Source organism: Dermacentor variabilis, chromosome 1 (genome assembly GCF_050947875.1).
Source record: "Dermacentor variabilis isolate Ectoservices chromosome 1, ASM5094787v1, whole genome shotgun sequence".
In the NCBI taxonomy this organism is placed as follows: domain Eukaryota; kingdom Metazoa; phylum Arthropoda; class Arachnida; order Ixodida; family Ixodidae; genus Dermacentor; species Dermacentor variabilis.
Genome location: NC_134568.1, coordinates 267,577,184 through 267,595,211, shown reverse-complemented (window position 1 = coordinate 267,595,211; position 18,028 = coordinate 267,577,184). Strand labels below are relative to the sequence as shown.

General features: G+C 43.3%; 1 protein-coding gene across 1 annotated transcript in view; it reads left to right on the top strand.

Moving 5' to 3' along the window:
- Positions 1-15,947, top strand: part of Pgi (glucose-6-phosphate isomerase) — a 28,869-nt gene extending 12,922 nt beyond the window's left edge. The window contains exons 10-15 of the mRNA XM_075675314.1: positions 360-522; positions 9,067-9,143; positions 14,186-14,314; positions 14,900-14,975; positions 15,058-15,124; positions 15,248-15,947. Of these exons, the coding sequence (XP_075531429.1) occupies positions 360-522; positions 9,067-9,143; positions 14,186-14,314; positions 14,900-14,975; positions 15,058-15,124; positions 15,248-15,368 (633 nt within the window). The 3' untranslated portion in view covers positions 15,369-15,947. The remainder of the gene's footprint in view (positions 1-359; positions 523-9,066; positions 9,144-14,185; positions 14,315-14,899; positions 14,976-15,057; positions 15,125-15,247) is intronic.
- The last annotated feature ends 2,081 nt before the right edge of the window (positions 15,948-18,028 follow it).

Genomic DNA, 18,028 nt, shown 5'->3' with positions numbered 1-18,028 from the left:
GTGGCATGTTTCATACTCATATGTGGCATGTTTCTACGTGGAAAATAAAGTGCTCTGTGTTATTTTGTTTAGTCTCATAGCTTGTGTAATCTAAAAGAGCGACCTTCAAGGTTTCTTGCTCCACCATCAATTCTCCACCTCAAAACAAGAAATTGTGTTGCAAAAATATTTTATTTTTTTGGCATTATTGTTGCTTTCCCTGCAGTCAGTTTGTTCTCAAGTACATATCTCGTGCACCTCTTATAAAGCAGTGACTTCCATTTCTTTTGAATGCTTGCTTGAACATTTATAGGATTGGAGTTTTTTAGTTTATAGATTACTGTGCCAGATTCTGATTTAATTTAGTATCTTCTTTTCAGTACATGCACAGATTTGCAGCCTACTTTCAGCAGGGTGACATGGAGTCTAATGGCAAGTACATTACGAGAAGTGGAAAGAGAGTATCATATACAACGGGACCCATTGTCTGGGGTGAACCAGGCACCAATGGACAGCATGCTTTCTACCAGCTCATTCATCAGGGTACGTGTCTCATGAAAAAGTGGCATTGTTTGATTATTGAAGGCCGACTCTACTGATTTCAGTTTATGGTAATTAAACTAAAAAGCACACCTGCATGAAATGGTTATTGGCATCTGTTGTGTTCCTTGGTGCTGTTAGACTGAAGCCATGATGAAATGCTTCTGGTGAGGGCACTTGTTACTGAACTCGCTCATTATTTCTAGAAATGTGCTCATTTTGAAGGTTTTATGTTTTAACATTTATTTCAAGGCATAGCAGTTGCAACGTATAGCGCAATAAATAAAGTTATAACCTCATCACTGGTGTTTTGAATGAATGTAAAGCAGCAATAATTGCTCAGACAGTTTCTTAGAATCCTTATGTGCAAATTCAAAGAAACACCTCAATGAACACGACTCAAAGTAATAATTAGCTATTTTTAGGACAAGTACTGAGCGCAAAAAATCTTAAATGTACAAAATATCCTGCATGCTCCTAGTTCCCTACTTTTGTAAGACAGATCACACAAAAAAGTTATAAAGATTTGTGGCATTGGTATTAGCCATATCGATGTCCGTGCTATGTGGGAAAGCCTCAAAACAAGCAAATGTGCAAATGTGAAAATGAATAAGTTTCTAAACTACGGTGAGCATTTGTTTTTATGCAGTGCAGCAGGCACATATTTTGTTTTTGACAGCCTCTTTTAGGCTTGCAAAGCAATAGTTGTCAGATTAGGGAGCATGCAGAAGCCTCCTCATACTCGATTGGTGCATTTAATCAGCTTTTCTGTGCAAGCAAGGAGGTCTAGCGTGCGTTCAACTGGCGCTGGAGCCTCCACATGCCTTGTTCAGTTACATGAAGTGTTTCACAATATGGTACAGTAATGAATAAGGGCTATTTGTTCTTGCTGTTCCATGCGGGAGTTGCCCGAAGTTCTAGAAACGGGTAGAAACCGTACTAGAAACAAGTAAAATAACAGTAAGAAGTCATCGTTACGGCCGGCAGCAAATCAGACGCTGCGGCCTGCGGCAGGAAGGTCTCTCTCTTTCCAGTGGTTCTCTGGCTTATAACCCCTTCAGTTCGTCGGGTCATGTCATTTTCATCCAATCGTCGAGCTTGTACAGGTATCGTCATGTTCATCTACAGTGGCGTAGCTAGGTCGTCTGGCACCCAGGGCCCATAGGTCTTCTGTCACCCCCCCCTCCCCCCTGATGTAGTCGAGGAAAACGAGGATATCGACAATTTCCGGGTTTCAGCTCCAGTAGAGCCACCTTGGATACTGCGCACGTTCCCCTCTCTCCTTCGCTTTCTTTCCCAGAGATCGCGAATGCAGGAAATACACACGCTGTTTTTCCTGCGCCAAATAACACAGGGTGCCGCAATGATAACGTGTGATAAGCCCATGTGCACATCTTCTGTCAGACTGTAAGGCTTGGCAGCCAATACAAATGCGGCATCATGGAAAATATGACTCACGTCACAAGTAACAAGAAATATCTTTATAATAAAGTTTTAATTACCAATTTTAGCGGCAATATTGCTTTTGCAAAATTGAAGCCCGACATTCATATCTTGCCCAACAACTTCACAAAAATCATCGTAGGTACTATGGCATGCAATATTTTGTCTGTGGGCAGCCCTGAACGAAAACGAAAAATAAATTGTGTGTCAGTGACGCTGATCTCCCCACCCTATTAGAAAATGCTACCTGCCTCCCCGTTGCGCGGGCGCCAATGCTATGACAATTACGAGTTCTCTTTATTCTGATCAATAAAGCCTTGTTTTCATTTGCTGCTATACGGACAAACGTGATTATCCAAGCTGCCGCACCACCGCAAGATTGGGAACAGAATAGAGCACGCCTCGCGTCGATTCTTGGCGTCACCATAAAAAAAGAAAGAAAAGGCCGCAATGAAGCCTGTGCCAGCGAAAGCTTGCACTACTGTTGGTCTGCACTCGCAATGAAGAGGATTAAGGGATCAACGTCACTGGTCCACTATTTCATATTTCTTTCGCTGTTGCCATATACTGGGCGCGGTCCGCAGTGCCAAAGTATATTCTAGGTTGTAGCACCCAAAACGATTTTGTTTAAGAAGTTTTTGTTGAGTTAATAATTGACTTTGAGTCCTCAGTTCTCGAATTGAAGTGCTTCTTCTATAAGTACTAATCACGGGATTATTAAGGATATGGTTATTACTTATCTGCCATATTTTTTTCGCTACCAAGTTCCTAGTAATCGCAAAAAGACATAACTTCATAGAATCTTGATCGGGAAATATCCTTACAAAATTCACCTTTTTTAAAATAAAATTCTGTGCAGCTGATACAGACACTGTACTTGTGACATGAAGTCACACAACAACAGTTTTCTGAAACTTTCGAGGGTAAGAAGGAAAGCGTGAAACATAACGGCAGGTTTCGCAGCGGTTTCTCGGAGCGAGCGGGAGAGGGGAAGTAAAAGCGAGCCGGACATTGCGGCGGGCCCGCTACTACAGCCTGTCGAGTCATACGCCGCCAAACTCTTTGGCCGAACCGAGTCTGACGACGATCCAGAGAATCCCATTCGCGACTTTTGACGGCCCCACTTATGCAACGTCGCTCTCAACGAATGCTTCGCCGTAAACGCGAGCGCCGGGCGCGCTGGTTGAACGCCCTCTTGCTGTTGTCTTTGTTCGTCTTCGCTGCGCGTTCTGAACGGAAGAGGGACCCAAGAGCCCCAACGCCTTACAACGCCTCACTGTATGTTTAGCGACCCCTGCTACCAGCATGAATGCACAGCGCGAGCACACCCCACATGAAACGTTTCGCTAAGGCGAGTAGTTTAGCGACCATTTCGCGAATTAAATTTTTTTAGCTTGCACATTCGTGCAATTATTTCGTGGGGTGTTGATAGAACTGCAGCCGACAATTCTGCGGTGCAACGCATCGGGTGCATGAGCTCGGGCTACTGGATACCGGAGCATTCTTTGCAATTTGCGCCCAGTCAAGTCGGCGGAAAGAGGGGTGTCTTCGGGCGTATATGACGCCCCCCCCCCCACCCACCCACTGTCTCCTTGCACCCGGGGCCCACGGCCCCCCCGGCCCCCCCTGTTGCTACGCCACTGTTCATCTAATCGTAGGGCCCGTGCAAGTGGCGTAATATTCGGCCAATGGGGACACTCCCTGAGCTCTATCCTGTAATGGCTGCCTCCGTCTGGTGTTGTATCTTTGCCTAGAAGGCGTTCAGCTGGAGGGGATGAGTCGTCCTTGAACGACCTTCCGGGGGTCAATTACCTCGAATCGTGCCGGCTTCCAGCTGCTATTTCGAGAAACGTCACGCAGGGGTAGACTAAAGCTCCATGCATGGCACACGTGGGTGGGATAGCCAACCTGTGTGGCAGGTCCGGCAGCACGGTTGTCGCGCACCCGTGCACCATAATTGGAATGCGACAGCGAGTTGTGTTTGGATAACTTGACCGATGCTAATTAATGGTCCATATATAACAAGGCACTTCAAAATGTAAGTGTTCAAAATGTAAGAGATTAAACTGCTAGTAAAGTTTTGGTTGTAGGTCAGTCTGAAATCGACTACGTGTTCTTGTGTGAGTGAAAACCCCACAAGATGGAAAGGATTCTTTGTAATAATTTGTACATATGCTGTAGAAAAGCTGATGTGAAAAATCAACTCCAGTGGCAAAAATAAAGTTGCACTTGATATTAGTCTAACAATATTATCAAAATAATGTGCACTCGTGAGCATCTACCCTTGTTTGACACATGGTTAAAATAGCCTAGACGTTAGATCGAAAAATTAGGCAACATTGAGAGAAGCTTCTTTTTCTTCACTGCTGCTGTCAGTTGAAGGATATGTTGTCGAGTTGACCATACTGCCAATTTCGCATTGTCTTATTAAGGGAGTACTAAGAGCGCTGGAGTCTACCTTTGATGATACTTCCAGTTGAAGCTTTATTATTGCGACATCAATTATGTGTACACTCCAGGCGCATTTACACCTTTGGTGTTGCCATGAGGTTCCATATAAAGTCTTAAGTGTGATAACACCATGGCCACACTCCGTATACTGTAGGTGCGAGGGTGAGCTGAGGATGACGGCTTGATCTTGCGTGCGCTAAGGAGGAAGCACGCTGTCTTCCATCGTGTGCAAGGCACCATGGGGTGGGGGCATTCTACTCCAGCAACAGCTGCATATGACGCAGCAGAGTGCGGCCACGCGAGCTCTATCTTGAAAGCGAACTGCGATGAATAGTCAGCCGCGCAGGCCCTATCTTGAAAGCGATCTACGGTGGGCGCAGAGTCTTGGTGCACCAAGGACTCGTACTTTCGTGTGCGCTGTGTCCTCACTGCTTAGTTCGGGTTGAAGCGAGAGGCAGCACGAAAGTCAATTTGCTTGCCACTCTTCCTCAAGCCAGCATTCTGACAGCCTGCACTTATCGAACTTATCACACTTATCTGCAATTATCGAGTGAGATGTGTTTCTGTTTGCCTCTGCACGTGTGACACCATGTTTGTTAATTTAGTTAGTAAGCGAAGTAAGTTTATACGGCTGATAAAAAACTAATATCCTTACTTTATATAGCTGTCTACTAATTTGCTATCGCAATCCATGCTTTGCCTTTTGGGGAAAACTGCAACTTTTTTTGCAGACTCCCCAGTCTGCCACAAATGGCCAAATCTGACAAAAAGTTAAGGTTTCAGTCATCGTAATTCAGATCATGCATGGTATTTGTAGTAGAATTTCAACGGAAATGTTTAACAGTGCATACAAAAACTCTAGATCAGTTTGGTCGATTTCTATCGGCACAGTAACGAAAGAGGTAAATGAAATAAAGTGTCCAAAAGTTAAAACTTCACCAATGTGAAAAGGTGCATATACTCAAGGAAAGTTCAGCCTCTGTGGAGAGGCAACAGCCTGTAAATACAGCACTATATAATAATGTTTTCATTTGTTGCATACTTTTGCCTGAAAAGTGCTTCTTTGAGCTGTGTGCTGGAGATTTCAAACTTATGCATTTAAAAGGGCACAGTAAACTTGTCAAATAGCAGCAGAATGTGTGACTGTAATTCAGACTTGTTATTTACGCGGGATCATAGGATTGGATCTCTGCTGAAATATCTAAACACATGCATAGCCCTAAGCAATACTGTGTGCTGAGTGGGTACTGTCCTGCACTGCCATGCTTTACAACAGGTGTTCTTACACAATAGTGTGCATTTTAAGGCGAAATGTTTAACCATTTGAATGCTCATTTGTTCCTCGGCTAAAGTGTGCTCCCACAACAATGCAAGTTGCATTATGTTTCCGAAATTATTGCCTGTAAGGTATATGAACATTTATTGTACCACGATTCACTGATCAATTTGTTGAGATGTCATGTTTGTGCAGAGAGGAATGCGGTGCTGCTTTAATGCTAGTAACTATTCTATGTATCATTGTGCATGTAAAATGTAGACATGGCTACGGATTAGTATAACATTTCATAATACTATACAATCCTTGAAAGTGGCATCCTATGTTTCTTGCTCATAATTTGCAAGAACATTCTTTAGACGTGCCACCATTGCTTCAGGTACCCCTCAAAGCTTCTCATACTCAGCACGATGTCATGTAGTTGTGACATTGCATTATAACATTTCATAATGTACAATCCTTAAAAGTGGTGTCTCGTGTTTCTTGCTTAAATTCGCAAGAGCATTCTCTAGAAGTTGGAAGAATGTTGTTTTAAGTATCTCTCAAAGCTTCTTCTACTCAGCATGATGTCAAGAATTTGCTTTCCGGCCCCATGGCTGTATCCTAATGGCGCTGGAATGCAAAAACGCTTCAGTACTATGCTTTGGGAGCATATTAAAGAACCTCAGGTGGTCAAAATTAATCCAGAGACCCCGCACCACCACCACTATAGCATCTCACACGGCATACCGTGCAGCTTTGGGACATTAGACACCAGAATTTTTATCCCTCAGAGCCCCTATCAGGAGAACTGAGGAAGAAACAACATGCATGCCAGATTTTTCCAGTAATTCCAGCCAGTACCAGAGATTTCCAGTACAGTGCAGCAGAAGTAAGGATGTCATTTTGTCGGTGACCAATTGCACTCTGCTATGGGTGAAGCCTACCATAGTGTGAATCTCACATGAATCTCACAGTAGTAACTAAATTAATCACTTTGGTGAACATGCTGCAGTTGAAGAATTAAAGCTGGTGCTCAAGGCATGCCTAGTTAGGTATCTCAACACTGGCGTCAGTTTTGGGATATACCGTTAGAAAACTTGTGGCAAAATGCATTAAATGGGTCCTGAACCACCCCTCGAACTTGAAGTAACATAGTTTGCGGATAGCATACGCTGCTAAGAATATTGGCTTAGTTTTGCTGTCGTGCGTGGTGTGTGGAGCTTGCAAGCAGAGCACGAAGTCGCCTTTCTCTCAAGTGCTCTCGTATCAACAGAAGCCTGCTCCTCGGTCTCTTCTGGGCGCTTTATTTTGTAATAAAGTGGATTCCCATACTCGGCTCTACTATTGGTAGCTGCAGTCTGCTACATAGCGTAGATACCGCGGCTGCAGCAGGATGCTGTGATAAGTCCACCGGCTAGCGCACTCGGCTCACTGAGAACAATCGCGTTTGGCTTACGTTTATTGTGTAGTAGGCACCAAAAACGGAAGTAGTGGCATCTACGTTGACATCCAAAATGAAAATTCAAGTGTGCGCCACGGTGACATTTAGAAGGAAGAGCATTGTGGGCATGCCCTGCTCTGCTGTAGCTTTCGCAGTGCAAGGCATTGAAGGAGCGAAAGCACCGCGACGGCTGTGTTTGATTGCTAATAACTCTGCTTCTGCTGAACGCATTGAAGTACATTTTGCGGCAAAGTATTTCTGAAATGGCCTATTTTAACTTCAAGAGCATTTCTCCTCCTCCATAAAAAGTTGTTCAGGGCCCCTTTAATAAAATTTTAGAGTGCTAAAAACATGAAAGACGTAGAAAAAGAAACGCCACACGCAGTGCAAGGCATTGAAGGAGCGCAAGTGCCGCGAAGGCTGTGTTTGATTGCAAATATTGTTCCCCTTAATGTTCCGCTTATTTTCTGATCAAGGTTTCCTTAAGCACTGTGGTACAAAAACTTGAGGAACGCCAATATATTTCTTGGTGGATTGGGTTTTGGGATTTGGAGTTTTGGGATTCCTACAAAATAGACATACCTTGAGCAATGTCTGGTTGTACTTGCGTAGTTATGTTTACCCTAAAGCAGTTAATTAAAATTTTAATATGTGCAGTTATAACTCATCACTGATCATTAAACAGCTTTATTGGTGGAGCACTTACCTGTATCTGTGTTTGTGTAAACTACAAGTAAGTTAAACAGCAGGTACTGTTTCAGCACCTTTATGCACAGAAAACATGTTTAAACATGTTGGAACATATCTTAGAGCATCTAACATCTTTAGCACCATTAAGACATTTCCAGCTTCTTAAATTAAGGTAAAGAAATAACTTTGCATAACTTCACCTGCGTATTACTCATATAGTTGACTATAAATTTAGTCAATTGAATTTAACTACATGGGAAAATATATTTTCTTTTGCGATGTAGGTATTCCAATTCTTACCACTGCACTTCTGCTGAAGTGATGGATTGTACACCTCATTCCAGGATGGATCATAAGAGGAAAAAGCTGTCACTGCCAAATGATGGTGTTGAAATACAGAAGATCAACATAAATGTCAAGTGTTGGAGGTGCTCATATAGTATCAAGCTAAAATGTGGCTGAATCTTAACTTCACATACTGTTATGTCTTATTGTGCACCCTCATCTCTTAACATAAACCAGATCTCATACTCTCTCATTGTGTAATTGGTTTTTCCGATTTCATTGTGCAATCAGATTTTGCATCCTCATTGTACAACTGCAGTTTGCACCCTCTTCGTCTGCCACTGAATTTTACAATTTTGTTATACAGCTAGACTTTGTGATCTCGTCGTGCACTTGTATTTCATGCCCTCACGTTTCCTGCGATTACATCTCATTCGCATTAAATGCTCTTTATCTGTATTACTCTGTTTTTAAGAGTTCCTTGGTGTTAATTGAAACACCAGTGTATATAATATGCATTGCCAAGAACGCTGCATTTCAGAAGATACTGCACGTTGGAGTTGGGTACAGTCAACATCATTATCTATATATTTATGTCGACTGCAGGACCTCTCCTCGTGATCCCGGGTTACCCCTTTCTTTTATCAGCTCACTCAATCGTGTGCCTGCAAATTTCTTAAGCTCACTGTACCGCCTAATCCTCTGCCACCTTCGGCTGTATTTTTAAGTTTCCCTTGGCACCTATTCTGTTACTCTGAGATCACTGGTTATCTGCTCATTACTTGACCTGCCCAACTCTTCCTCTTGATGAAAATTTCAGTTGTAGTACTTACATCTTTATTACAATTTCAGGCAATCTTTTTGCTTTGCACTCATGTGTGCCTGCTCAGGCCAAATATTTTGCAATATAGATCATAACTGCTTTGCGCATTTATTGGTACCTTAGTCCTTGCAAAAATTAATTCCTTCTTTTTTTTAGGAACTCGGCTGATTCCCTGTGATTTCATTGCACCGGTCAAAACTCACAACCCAATCAGTCATGGAACTCATCATGAGGCAAGTTTTTCAGTCTGCTGTAGCTTTATGAGTGAAGTTATATGGACGTTGAATCCCACAAAAATATGTGAATTATATTGTCAGAATAGCTATGCACAGTAATTTCTACAGATTGTGCCGTTTCCACAGCCAAGCTTAGGCTATGCTTCTCAAATAAGTTCCATAGTTTATATGCATTGCTGCCAAGGAGTTCATTTCAGGAACCTGTGGTCCACATCCTTTCATTCATGGGCACACATACCAACACCTTCACAGTGCCATGAAGAAACAGTAATGACATTATCATTGGCATAGCCAAGGGATGAGGCTCGCCCCCGCCCCCCCTAAAAAAAAAAAATTCAAATGAACCTCTCCTCCTTTCCCCCTTTTCCATGAAACAAAGTTTCAGGAGGTGGGCTCCGAAAGAGTGATGGAAATTAAAGGGAAAGCTTTAATGTGATAGCAAGGTGAGGGCTAGTGGCGGCCCAAAAACGGCAGGGTTTCATGGGGGAGATCCCCTCTCACATGCACAGAACATTGCGGCCCTACTCATGGCGCACTTCAACCTCATTCTTAATCGTCTTAACGATAACTGCTCAGGTGGTATTAGTGCTAAAAATTACACACACAGATAAAGATGGGACAAGCTCATGCATAAAACTTGGAGGCATTGTTGCTTCCCACCAGGCCTTCGTGTCATTGAAGAGCTTCTCATTTATGGTACTTGAACGAATTGTTGATCATGCTGCACGGAGGAAAATCATTCTGAAAATATTGCAACTTGCTTGTTTAGTAAACGCATCATAGGCACCCCTCCGTCCTTTCTTTTTCTTCTTTTTGTTTCCATCGTCTCTGACTTTCATTATGCTGATGAACTTGAGAAGAACTTGTGGTTAGGCTAGCTTGTACTTGCTGCTAAGAATGAAAACAGGGCAATAAAATTAACCGATGATTACGAAACTTCCTAATGCGAAATGTGAGTGCAACTCTATACCGTCAAACCTGGTTAAACCGTAGTTGCCCACTGCTTGGAGAAAGTATGTACTAAATGGTAGTACTGCTTAACTGAAATGGCGTGAGATCGCCCACTTACCTGTCAAAAGCGGAACTCGGAGAGAGTGCGATGAAAGAGCAAAATACATGCAGGATTTGTCTGTTATGTCTGTTATCTTCGTTTGATGCCACGGTGGCCTAGCAGCGATGACAGCTGCCTCAAACTTCTTTAAGCTGCAAGCCAGCTTTTCTGCCAGCCCCCTTTTACCAGCAAACACCCGCATGAGGCTGACATGACGTGCAGCTTCTGCCGCTGACGGGCCTGGATCGTTCGTGCTGTCGCTTTTCGTGTCATCCTCATCACTGTTGTTAGGAGACACTTCGGCAATAACAGAAGCAACGATAGCGAAAAGTCGAACCTCGAAAAGTTGAACCTCTTGGCCGACATTTTTTCGCGGTCCCAACAACACTGCTGAGCATCTTCTAATTCGCATTCCAAATGCCGCACACCGTAGTCAACGGTAGATCTTTCTCGCATGCCAGCACCGACTTCGTGCCACGTTCATAGCACGAGCGATGTCCAATTTTTTTTTATGCTTTTTTTTCGACACCACAGTGCAGGCCACCAATAGCCAGCCACAACGCTTTCTGGCTCAGCGCCGAAATGATGTTGAAGTTAATGTGGTTTCACCCTTCCAAGTGCCCTCTGCGTTTGCGCTTGGAGGTCATTCTGATCTCTGAGACTCATTCTTCTCCCTGGCCAACCTACCACCGTGATTGCTCTATGAAAAGCGCAAGCACTACATGTTAACCGATACATTCCTAATAAGCTGGTACGGTTTATGTGGATACAAAACGCATTACAGTCGACTCCCGTTAATACGAAGTTCACGGGGACCGCAAAAAGCTTCGAATTAAACGAACTTCCAATTAAGCACAAAACACAAAAAACAGCACTTTATTTGTGGCGAAACCGAGTATTTTCTCTAAGAAAAATAGTCGGTCATCTTGCTTTGCTTCTTCTTGCCGAATCGCGCTGCTGAAAGCAAGTTCTGCAGGCTGTAGATGTGGCGGAACGCTTCTTCCGCATTACCATCAGCGGCAAAGAAGCGCTCCGCAAGAGCAAGGCCCGCAGCTACATCGGCAGCCTTAGGTTGCGGCTCGCCTTCAACGTCATCGTCGCTTTCCTCGGTCGCTTCCTGGGGCCGAATAATCTCTACGATTTCGCTAACCGTCAGCGCACCGCACGTTTCGACCACCTTGTCTACGGCGACGTAATCTTCAAAATTGACGTCCCCGAGAGCATCACCAAAATCAGTGCTGTCAAGCTCGCTTGTTGACGCTTCCTCCGCTGAAATTTCAGAGGCATCCACCGAAGAAGCTGCCACAAAACCGCAAGCACTGAAGCAATTTGCGACTGTTTCTTGCTTCACACGATCCCATGCTCGCGCCAACATGTGGATGGCACTAAGCAGGCTCACCTCGTACTTTGTGGAGCTATCCATACACAAAAACATGCGCTCGTGGAGGTGCCGCCTGTACAGGACTTTAACATTCTTGATGATGCCTTGGTCCATTGGCTGCAAAACAGCCGTTGTGTTTGCAGGCAAAAATGCGAGGCGTATTGCACTCAAGGCTGGCACATTCACGTGAGCACTGCAGTGATCGACAAGGAACAACACCTTGCGGTTCGAAGCAGCAAACTTGCGGCCCAATTTGCTTATCCAGCTCTTGAAGATTTCGGCCGTCATCCATGCTTTTTTGTTGGCCTCATAGTCCACAGGCAGCGTCTTCACGCCTTTAATACATCTCGGCTTCGCGGCTTTCCAGATCACAAGTAACCGACATCGTTCCGTGCCAGTCATGTTTGCTGCGATCAGCACAGACACTCTCTCCTTGCTGCGTTTGCCCCCAGCACAGTCGTCGTCCTTGAATGTCAGGGTCTTCTCTGGTAGAAGCCGATATAGAAGAGTGCAGTCTCATCTGCATTGAAGATGTCTTCCGGTCTGTATTCGGCGAGATATTCACGCGGCTTTCCGTCCTTCCACGTGGCGCATGTTTCCTGGTTAACGGACGCTTTTTCACCACACACGCTCTTGAAAACCAGGTCATGGCGATCTTTAAAGCGCGTCAGCCATCCATCTGACAAAATGAAGTCATCGATCCCCAACATTGCTGCAAGCGTTCGGGCTTTCATCGCAACGATGTCTCCGCTGAGAGGAAGTTTGTTGCTCCTGGGCCTCCCTAATCCAAACCAGCAGAGCCTTCTCCAACTCTGGGTAAGCGCCGGTGCGCATTCGCTTCCGAGAAGTCTTGAACTTGTCGTTCTCAAATGCATCCATTATTGTGCGCTTGTTCTTGATGTAGTTTGAGAGCGTGTTCGGCTTGATCCCGTACTTCCGCGCTATGTCTTGTTTGGCGGCACCTCCCTTCTCAACTTCCTTCAAAACCTCGACTTTCGTTGCCAGGTCGAGCGTGCGATAAGAGCCACGGTTTGCCATGGCTATAAACTGCGCGACTAGGTACAGTCAATTCCGAATCACTCGTGGAACAACCTAGCCTAAGAGCTTCCAAAAAAAAACAAAAACAAAGGCGCTTGACCAACACACGCCTCGACGCTGCAAGACTAATCTCGCACAATCTCGCCACTGCCAGTATGCAGCGCTGCGTGCACCTATGGCACCCGCGAAGCCTCCGCGATCAGCTCTGGCCACGCGCGGCAGCCGCGCGTGGCCTCCGGTGGGAGCCGCTTCGCCTCCCGCCGGAGTTGATCGCGGAGGCCATGGCAGCCGTAGCAATTAATAATCGCGCCGCTCCAAGAAGGATGGCGTTGCGGGCGGCTGCTGTGGCAATGACACCAACGCGGAGCGCGGAACTGTTGCAACACTTGAAAAATTGCACATTCTACCAAAGAATGACGGTCACCTCGAGGATCCCGGCTGAAAATTAACTTCCAATTAAACAATATTACTGGATGAGGACTTCGAATTATCGAGCGATTTCTTCTATAGGATTACATGTAAAACTGACGGGACTAGCACTTCACTTCTAATTAACCGAAAATTCCAATTAAGCGGCTTCGAATTATCGGGAGTCGACTGTATGTTCAATGGCAGCTTAGCCAGGGATTTGACTTTACTACTTTTGAAACGAAGTTACTGTTTAGACGGGTACGGTTTAGCGAGGTTTTACTGTACGTCTTTTCATTTTGCAATACATTTGTCAGCGTGGACAATCTGTGTCGTGTGGCCCGTTGCAAACGGAACAAAGCGTTGCAAACCAGGTAACACTCAAGCACAACGATAGTGGTGAGCAGAGTCGGTGGTCATCGAAAATCTGATCTGTGGGTCAAGCGCGTCATCTTTGATACATGACTTGTTGAAGGTTCCAGTATAATCGCAAGGCTTCATTCCTGTAATTTTTAATCTACGATAATGTAGCATGCCCACAACGTGGAAAGCGTGATTGAGTGATAGACGACTTGCAAAATAGTGCCCGCCCTCTCCGTACGTAGCCGTGGTCGAACCACTCACTAGAAGACCTGGCTGGAAAACGATGATCTGCACTGTTACCTGGGCTGCAACAAGTCTGGCCTGCAAACAAGGAGACACATGATAGTGTGCTGTTTTGTTTTTATTTGGCCCCGTTTTTAGCGCTGTTCATTTTTCCTAGTCATGTACCAGCTAGGTGATCGACGTACATTTAATAAATGCATCAATTCGTAATCGAAAAAAAAAAGTTTTTTAATATGATCAGTTTTAAGAGTAGCATAAGGATGACAGCATAATTTGATGCAAAATGGCTGCACGCCTTAGCAATTAAAAACTTTTGTCAGCATTTAAGCAAGGTGTTGTTTCGGCAAAGCAAAAATCTGCATCCTCATTGTTAAAGCATTCTTGTGGCATACAACCTCCACACACGAGCATACACATGTACATGCACACACAGAGAGATGAGAGAGAGAGAGAGGGGAGGAGTGGTAGTTTTCAACAGAGATCCCCCCCCCCCCCAAATAATTTCTGGCTATGTCACTGGCCATTATTTTGATATTTTTTTTTATATATATGTAGATCCTGTTGGCTAACTTCCTTGCTCAGCCAGAAGCTCTCATGAAAGGGAAGACAAAAGAAGAAGCGAGAGCTGAGTTGGAGAAAACTGGAATGAGTAAAGATCTACTTGAGAAAATTCTTCCGCACAAGGTAAGTTTGCCCAACAACAGTGGAAGGAGCTTATGCAAAACTGAGAGTGTGTCTGTTTTAATTGCTAATGAATTTCGCTGTATAAACTGAGACTGAAAGTTATATTTAGAGCGGTGTTTTCAAATGGAAAATCTTTTTGTTTTTTGGCGTTTGCTAAACTCTAAGCGGTCTGGTAGCAGCGTTCAGTGATGTGGGACAGTTATGGCAGCATATGTAGGTGTTTACTTGCTTTACAAACAGAGGCAAGATGAACAAAACTATTGAAGGAAAATGCCATGACCATCACTTGTGGAGGTGACTTCTCGGCTTTGCTTCTTTTGTCTGTTTGATAAATTTTAGTGGTGTGAAGCACTAAAATTTAGCTGGCATTATGTGCAATAGCACACAGGAGAACAAACTTGCCATACCCACTGGTGCACTGTGTGCACTCTTCACTGCCCTGCAACAACTTTAGCTATGGCAGCTTTATAAAATTGATGAAGCTTTACATGATGCATGCTTGAATGGCATTGTATATACTGTATGGTTTCCTGCTGCTTCTGGCTTTGTCACAATGATTATTTTTTTGTATCTCGTCTTTTAAAGGTTTTTGAAGGCAACAGACCAACTAACTCTATTGTTGTTGATAAGGTAACACCATTCAACCTAGGGATGCTGATTGGTAAGTACATCAGCAATTCAAGCAGTACTTCTATTTGCCTTCCCTGAAAACTTCGTACAAAAATCATGTTTCATTTTGCCAGCAATGTATGAACATAAGATCTTCACTCAAGGCATCATGTGGGACATCAACTCCTTTGATCAATGGGGGTATGTCTCTCTTTGCACACAATGCTCTACCCCAACTCACATATACATGCACAAAAAAAAATTTACTATGGTGTTATGCTTCTGTTAGAAAAATATAACATTTTAAGTGATCTTATTTTCCAGTGTTGAACTCGGGAAGCAACTGGCCAAAGTCATCGAGCCAGAGCTGAAAGGCAAGAATGAAGTGTCCACTCATGATTCATCGACAAATGGCTTGATCAACTTCATTAAGTCATTCAACTAGTAGCTCTTTGGTGGCAATACACTTAATGATTTAAAGAAACATTTTCAGCTGAGCAGCATCAAACTTAATTTTCAATAAAAGTAGTGATCTGGAAGCTGTGAAAGGCATGTCAATGAAGCTTGCATTGCAAAAATGTTCCAGAGTTTTCTAGCAAACATCAAGCAGAAGAAATGGATGTACTTGGGAAACTACAGACATTATAATACAGAAAGACGAATATGCTTAGTTATGATCAGTTTATGGTTCTGAAACATTTGCAGTGAAGTACTAGTGGTGTTCAGATATAAGTGCACATTCAGAGAGCATGCTGCTTGAGTGATACTGCTCCAGTAGTGAGCAGCTGCATTATTTCAATAAAGTGATTGCTCAGCTTGTTCTATTTGTTTCTATTTAACCGATATATTTTGAAATAGATCTGATACAGGCAAATGGGAATAGGACTTTATATGCATAAGTTGCGCCATATATTCTGCTGCCTTCTCCCTGTAGTTTTCTTTAGTAATTGTTGGAATTCATAGGTGCGTGTGTGTGTTGTACTCCTGTGGTGTACCTAAAGAAAATAAATGTCATGTTAGTCTACCTGTCTTGTATAAATTGATGGTGAAGATCAGGGAGTGAGACAGATTGGACTGCAATTGATCTTTAGTGGAATGCACAATGTGCATAAGGCACCGTTCACTCAGGCTTTCTCTCTCGTTAGTGACCATATAGTTCTGGGCACTACAAGAGTGCTTTGGCCTCAAGCAATACAGTCATTTAGCTCGATACCTAAAGGTGGGAAAATGACACAAGGCTGAACAATACAGTACAGGTTTATTTCTATAAATACAAGAGTTCTGGTGGATACCGTTGGCTAAAAGCTGATGGAAAAAGAGCTTGACTGGGCCAATGGTCTGTTACAAGGCATACATGGTGGTTGCATCAAAAATAGTGGTATTGTTACACTCAGAATAAATTTGACTTGCATAAATGCGAAAAACGACCGAAAATAGACTAAGAGAAAACATTTGTTTTACCGGAAGAAAAATATACGTGGGGAAGGGTTACAAAAAGATGGCACAATTTGCTCTGATATAGACATTGGATAACAGACTTAAGAGAAAATGTATTCGATACACGAGGAGATAGAAATGTATGTCTGTAAGGGTTGCGAAATGGAAACAATTGGCTCTGATAAACCTGTCAGTGATCACATGTTTACAGAACGCATTCGAAGTTCCTTGGATGAGGAAGCATATATACCTTGATGTTTATTTAAAATGTATGGTAGATTGCGTTGTAATGACTGGCTATATTTATTTCGAAACCACAGAACATACCATGTATCATTATTTCTCGTATTGGAAGAAATGAATTTAGGTGTCAAAGATGCAGTAGACACTAGTAAAGTTTTGAAGGCAGTATTTGAGAAGTAGAAAAAGCTTAGAAGGCGAAAAGTGTAGAAATATTGTATTTCGATAATTTTATGCTTTAAACAGGAGACGTTGTGGGGTTAGTTGGTTCATAGCTTTCAAAAGATGAAACGCCAACAGTGACGGCACACTAAGAAGGAACAAAGATGGGACAAGGTGCTACTTGCAACTGTTTATTGAGGTCAAAGGCGACTGATTATATAGCCTTGGGGAGAGGGGGAAGAAAAAAAGAGGGAGCACTGATTATGTGAATGCATGCACGGGAGAACACAGAAGATGTATATGAAGGGAATCGCGGTGATGTGTTTAAGATTATGTGCTACTTTGTGAGAAACTTAGTAAACACGTCGCCGTGAAATACAATATTCTTGTGGTTTTTGCCGTGCCCCGAAAACTTGCTACTTTGTGCTACCTGATTGGATCTGATGATTCTAAGAAAGTAGAGTGTTCTATTAAACATACAAACCCTTCTGCGAAGTGTGAAGGGGTCATGTACCACATACCGCTGAAGTGTGGGAAAGAGTATATCGGCCAAACTGGCCGATGTATTAATGAACGCCTATGGGAGCATAAGCTTTCACTGAAAAATGGTTATTGTTCAAACTTGCCGCTTCATTGCAAGGCCTGTGAGAATGAGAATAAGCAAGTATGTGAAGCAAGGCTTCATGATACAGTAATCATGTTTAAAAGCAAAAATACTGTGGCACTTAAACTGTTGGAGGCCAACCAGATTAACAAAAGAGGGGACACCTGTGTCAGCACCCGTCTCTGAATATTCACACGAATGAAAGCATGTTCTTAGATAAGTTTTAGATTTTAGTTGATCTTTTGATTCCCTTCATATACATCTATGTCCTCGCACGTGTGCATTCACATAATCAGTGCCTCTTTTTCCTTCCCCCTCTCCCCATGGCTATATAATCAGCCACCTTTAACCTCAATAAACAGTTGCAAGTAGTGCCTTGTCCTGTATTTGTTCCTTCTTAGTGTGCTGCCACTGTTGGTGTTTCATCTTTTGAAAATTATGCTTTAAGAAAGCTGGCCGTGTTGTCTCCAGAAAACCTGTGTTGTCAATGTGCCGAATCATCATCTTTTGCAAAGAAAGGATTGTTATTATATTCGTCTCTCCTGTATTCGCCCACACTAAGGTACAGTAATTTAAATGGGAAGGAAATAAGGCATAATAAATGTTACATTTTGCTTTGGGTAAAAGAAGACACTGAGATAGAGACAAAGCACCTGTGATAG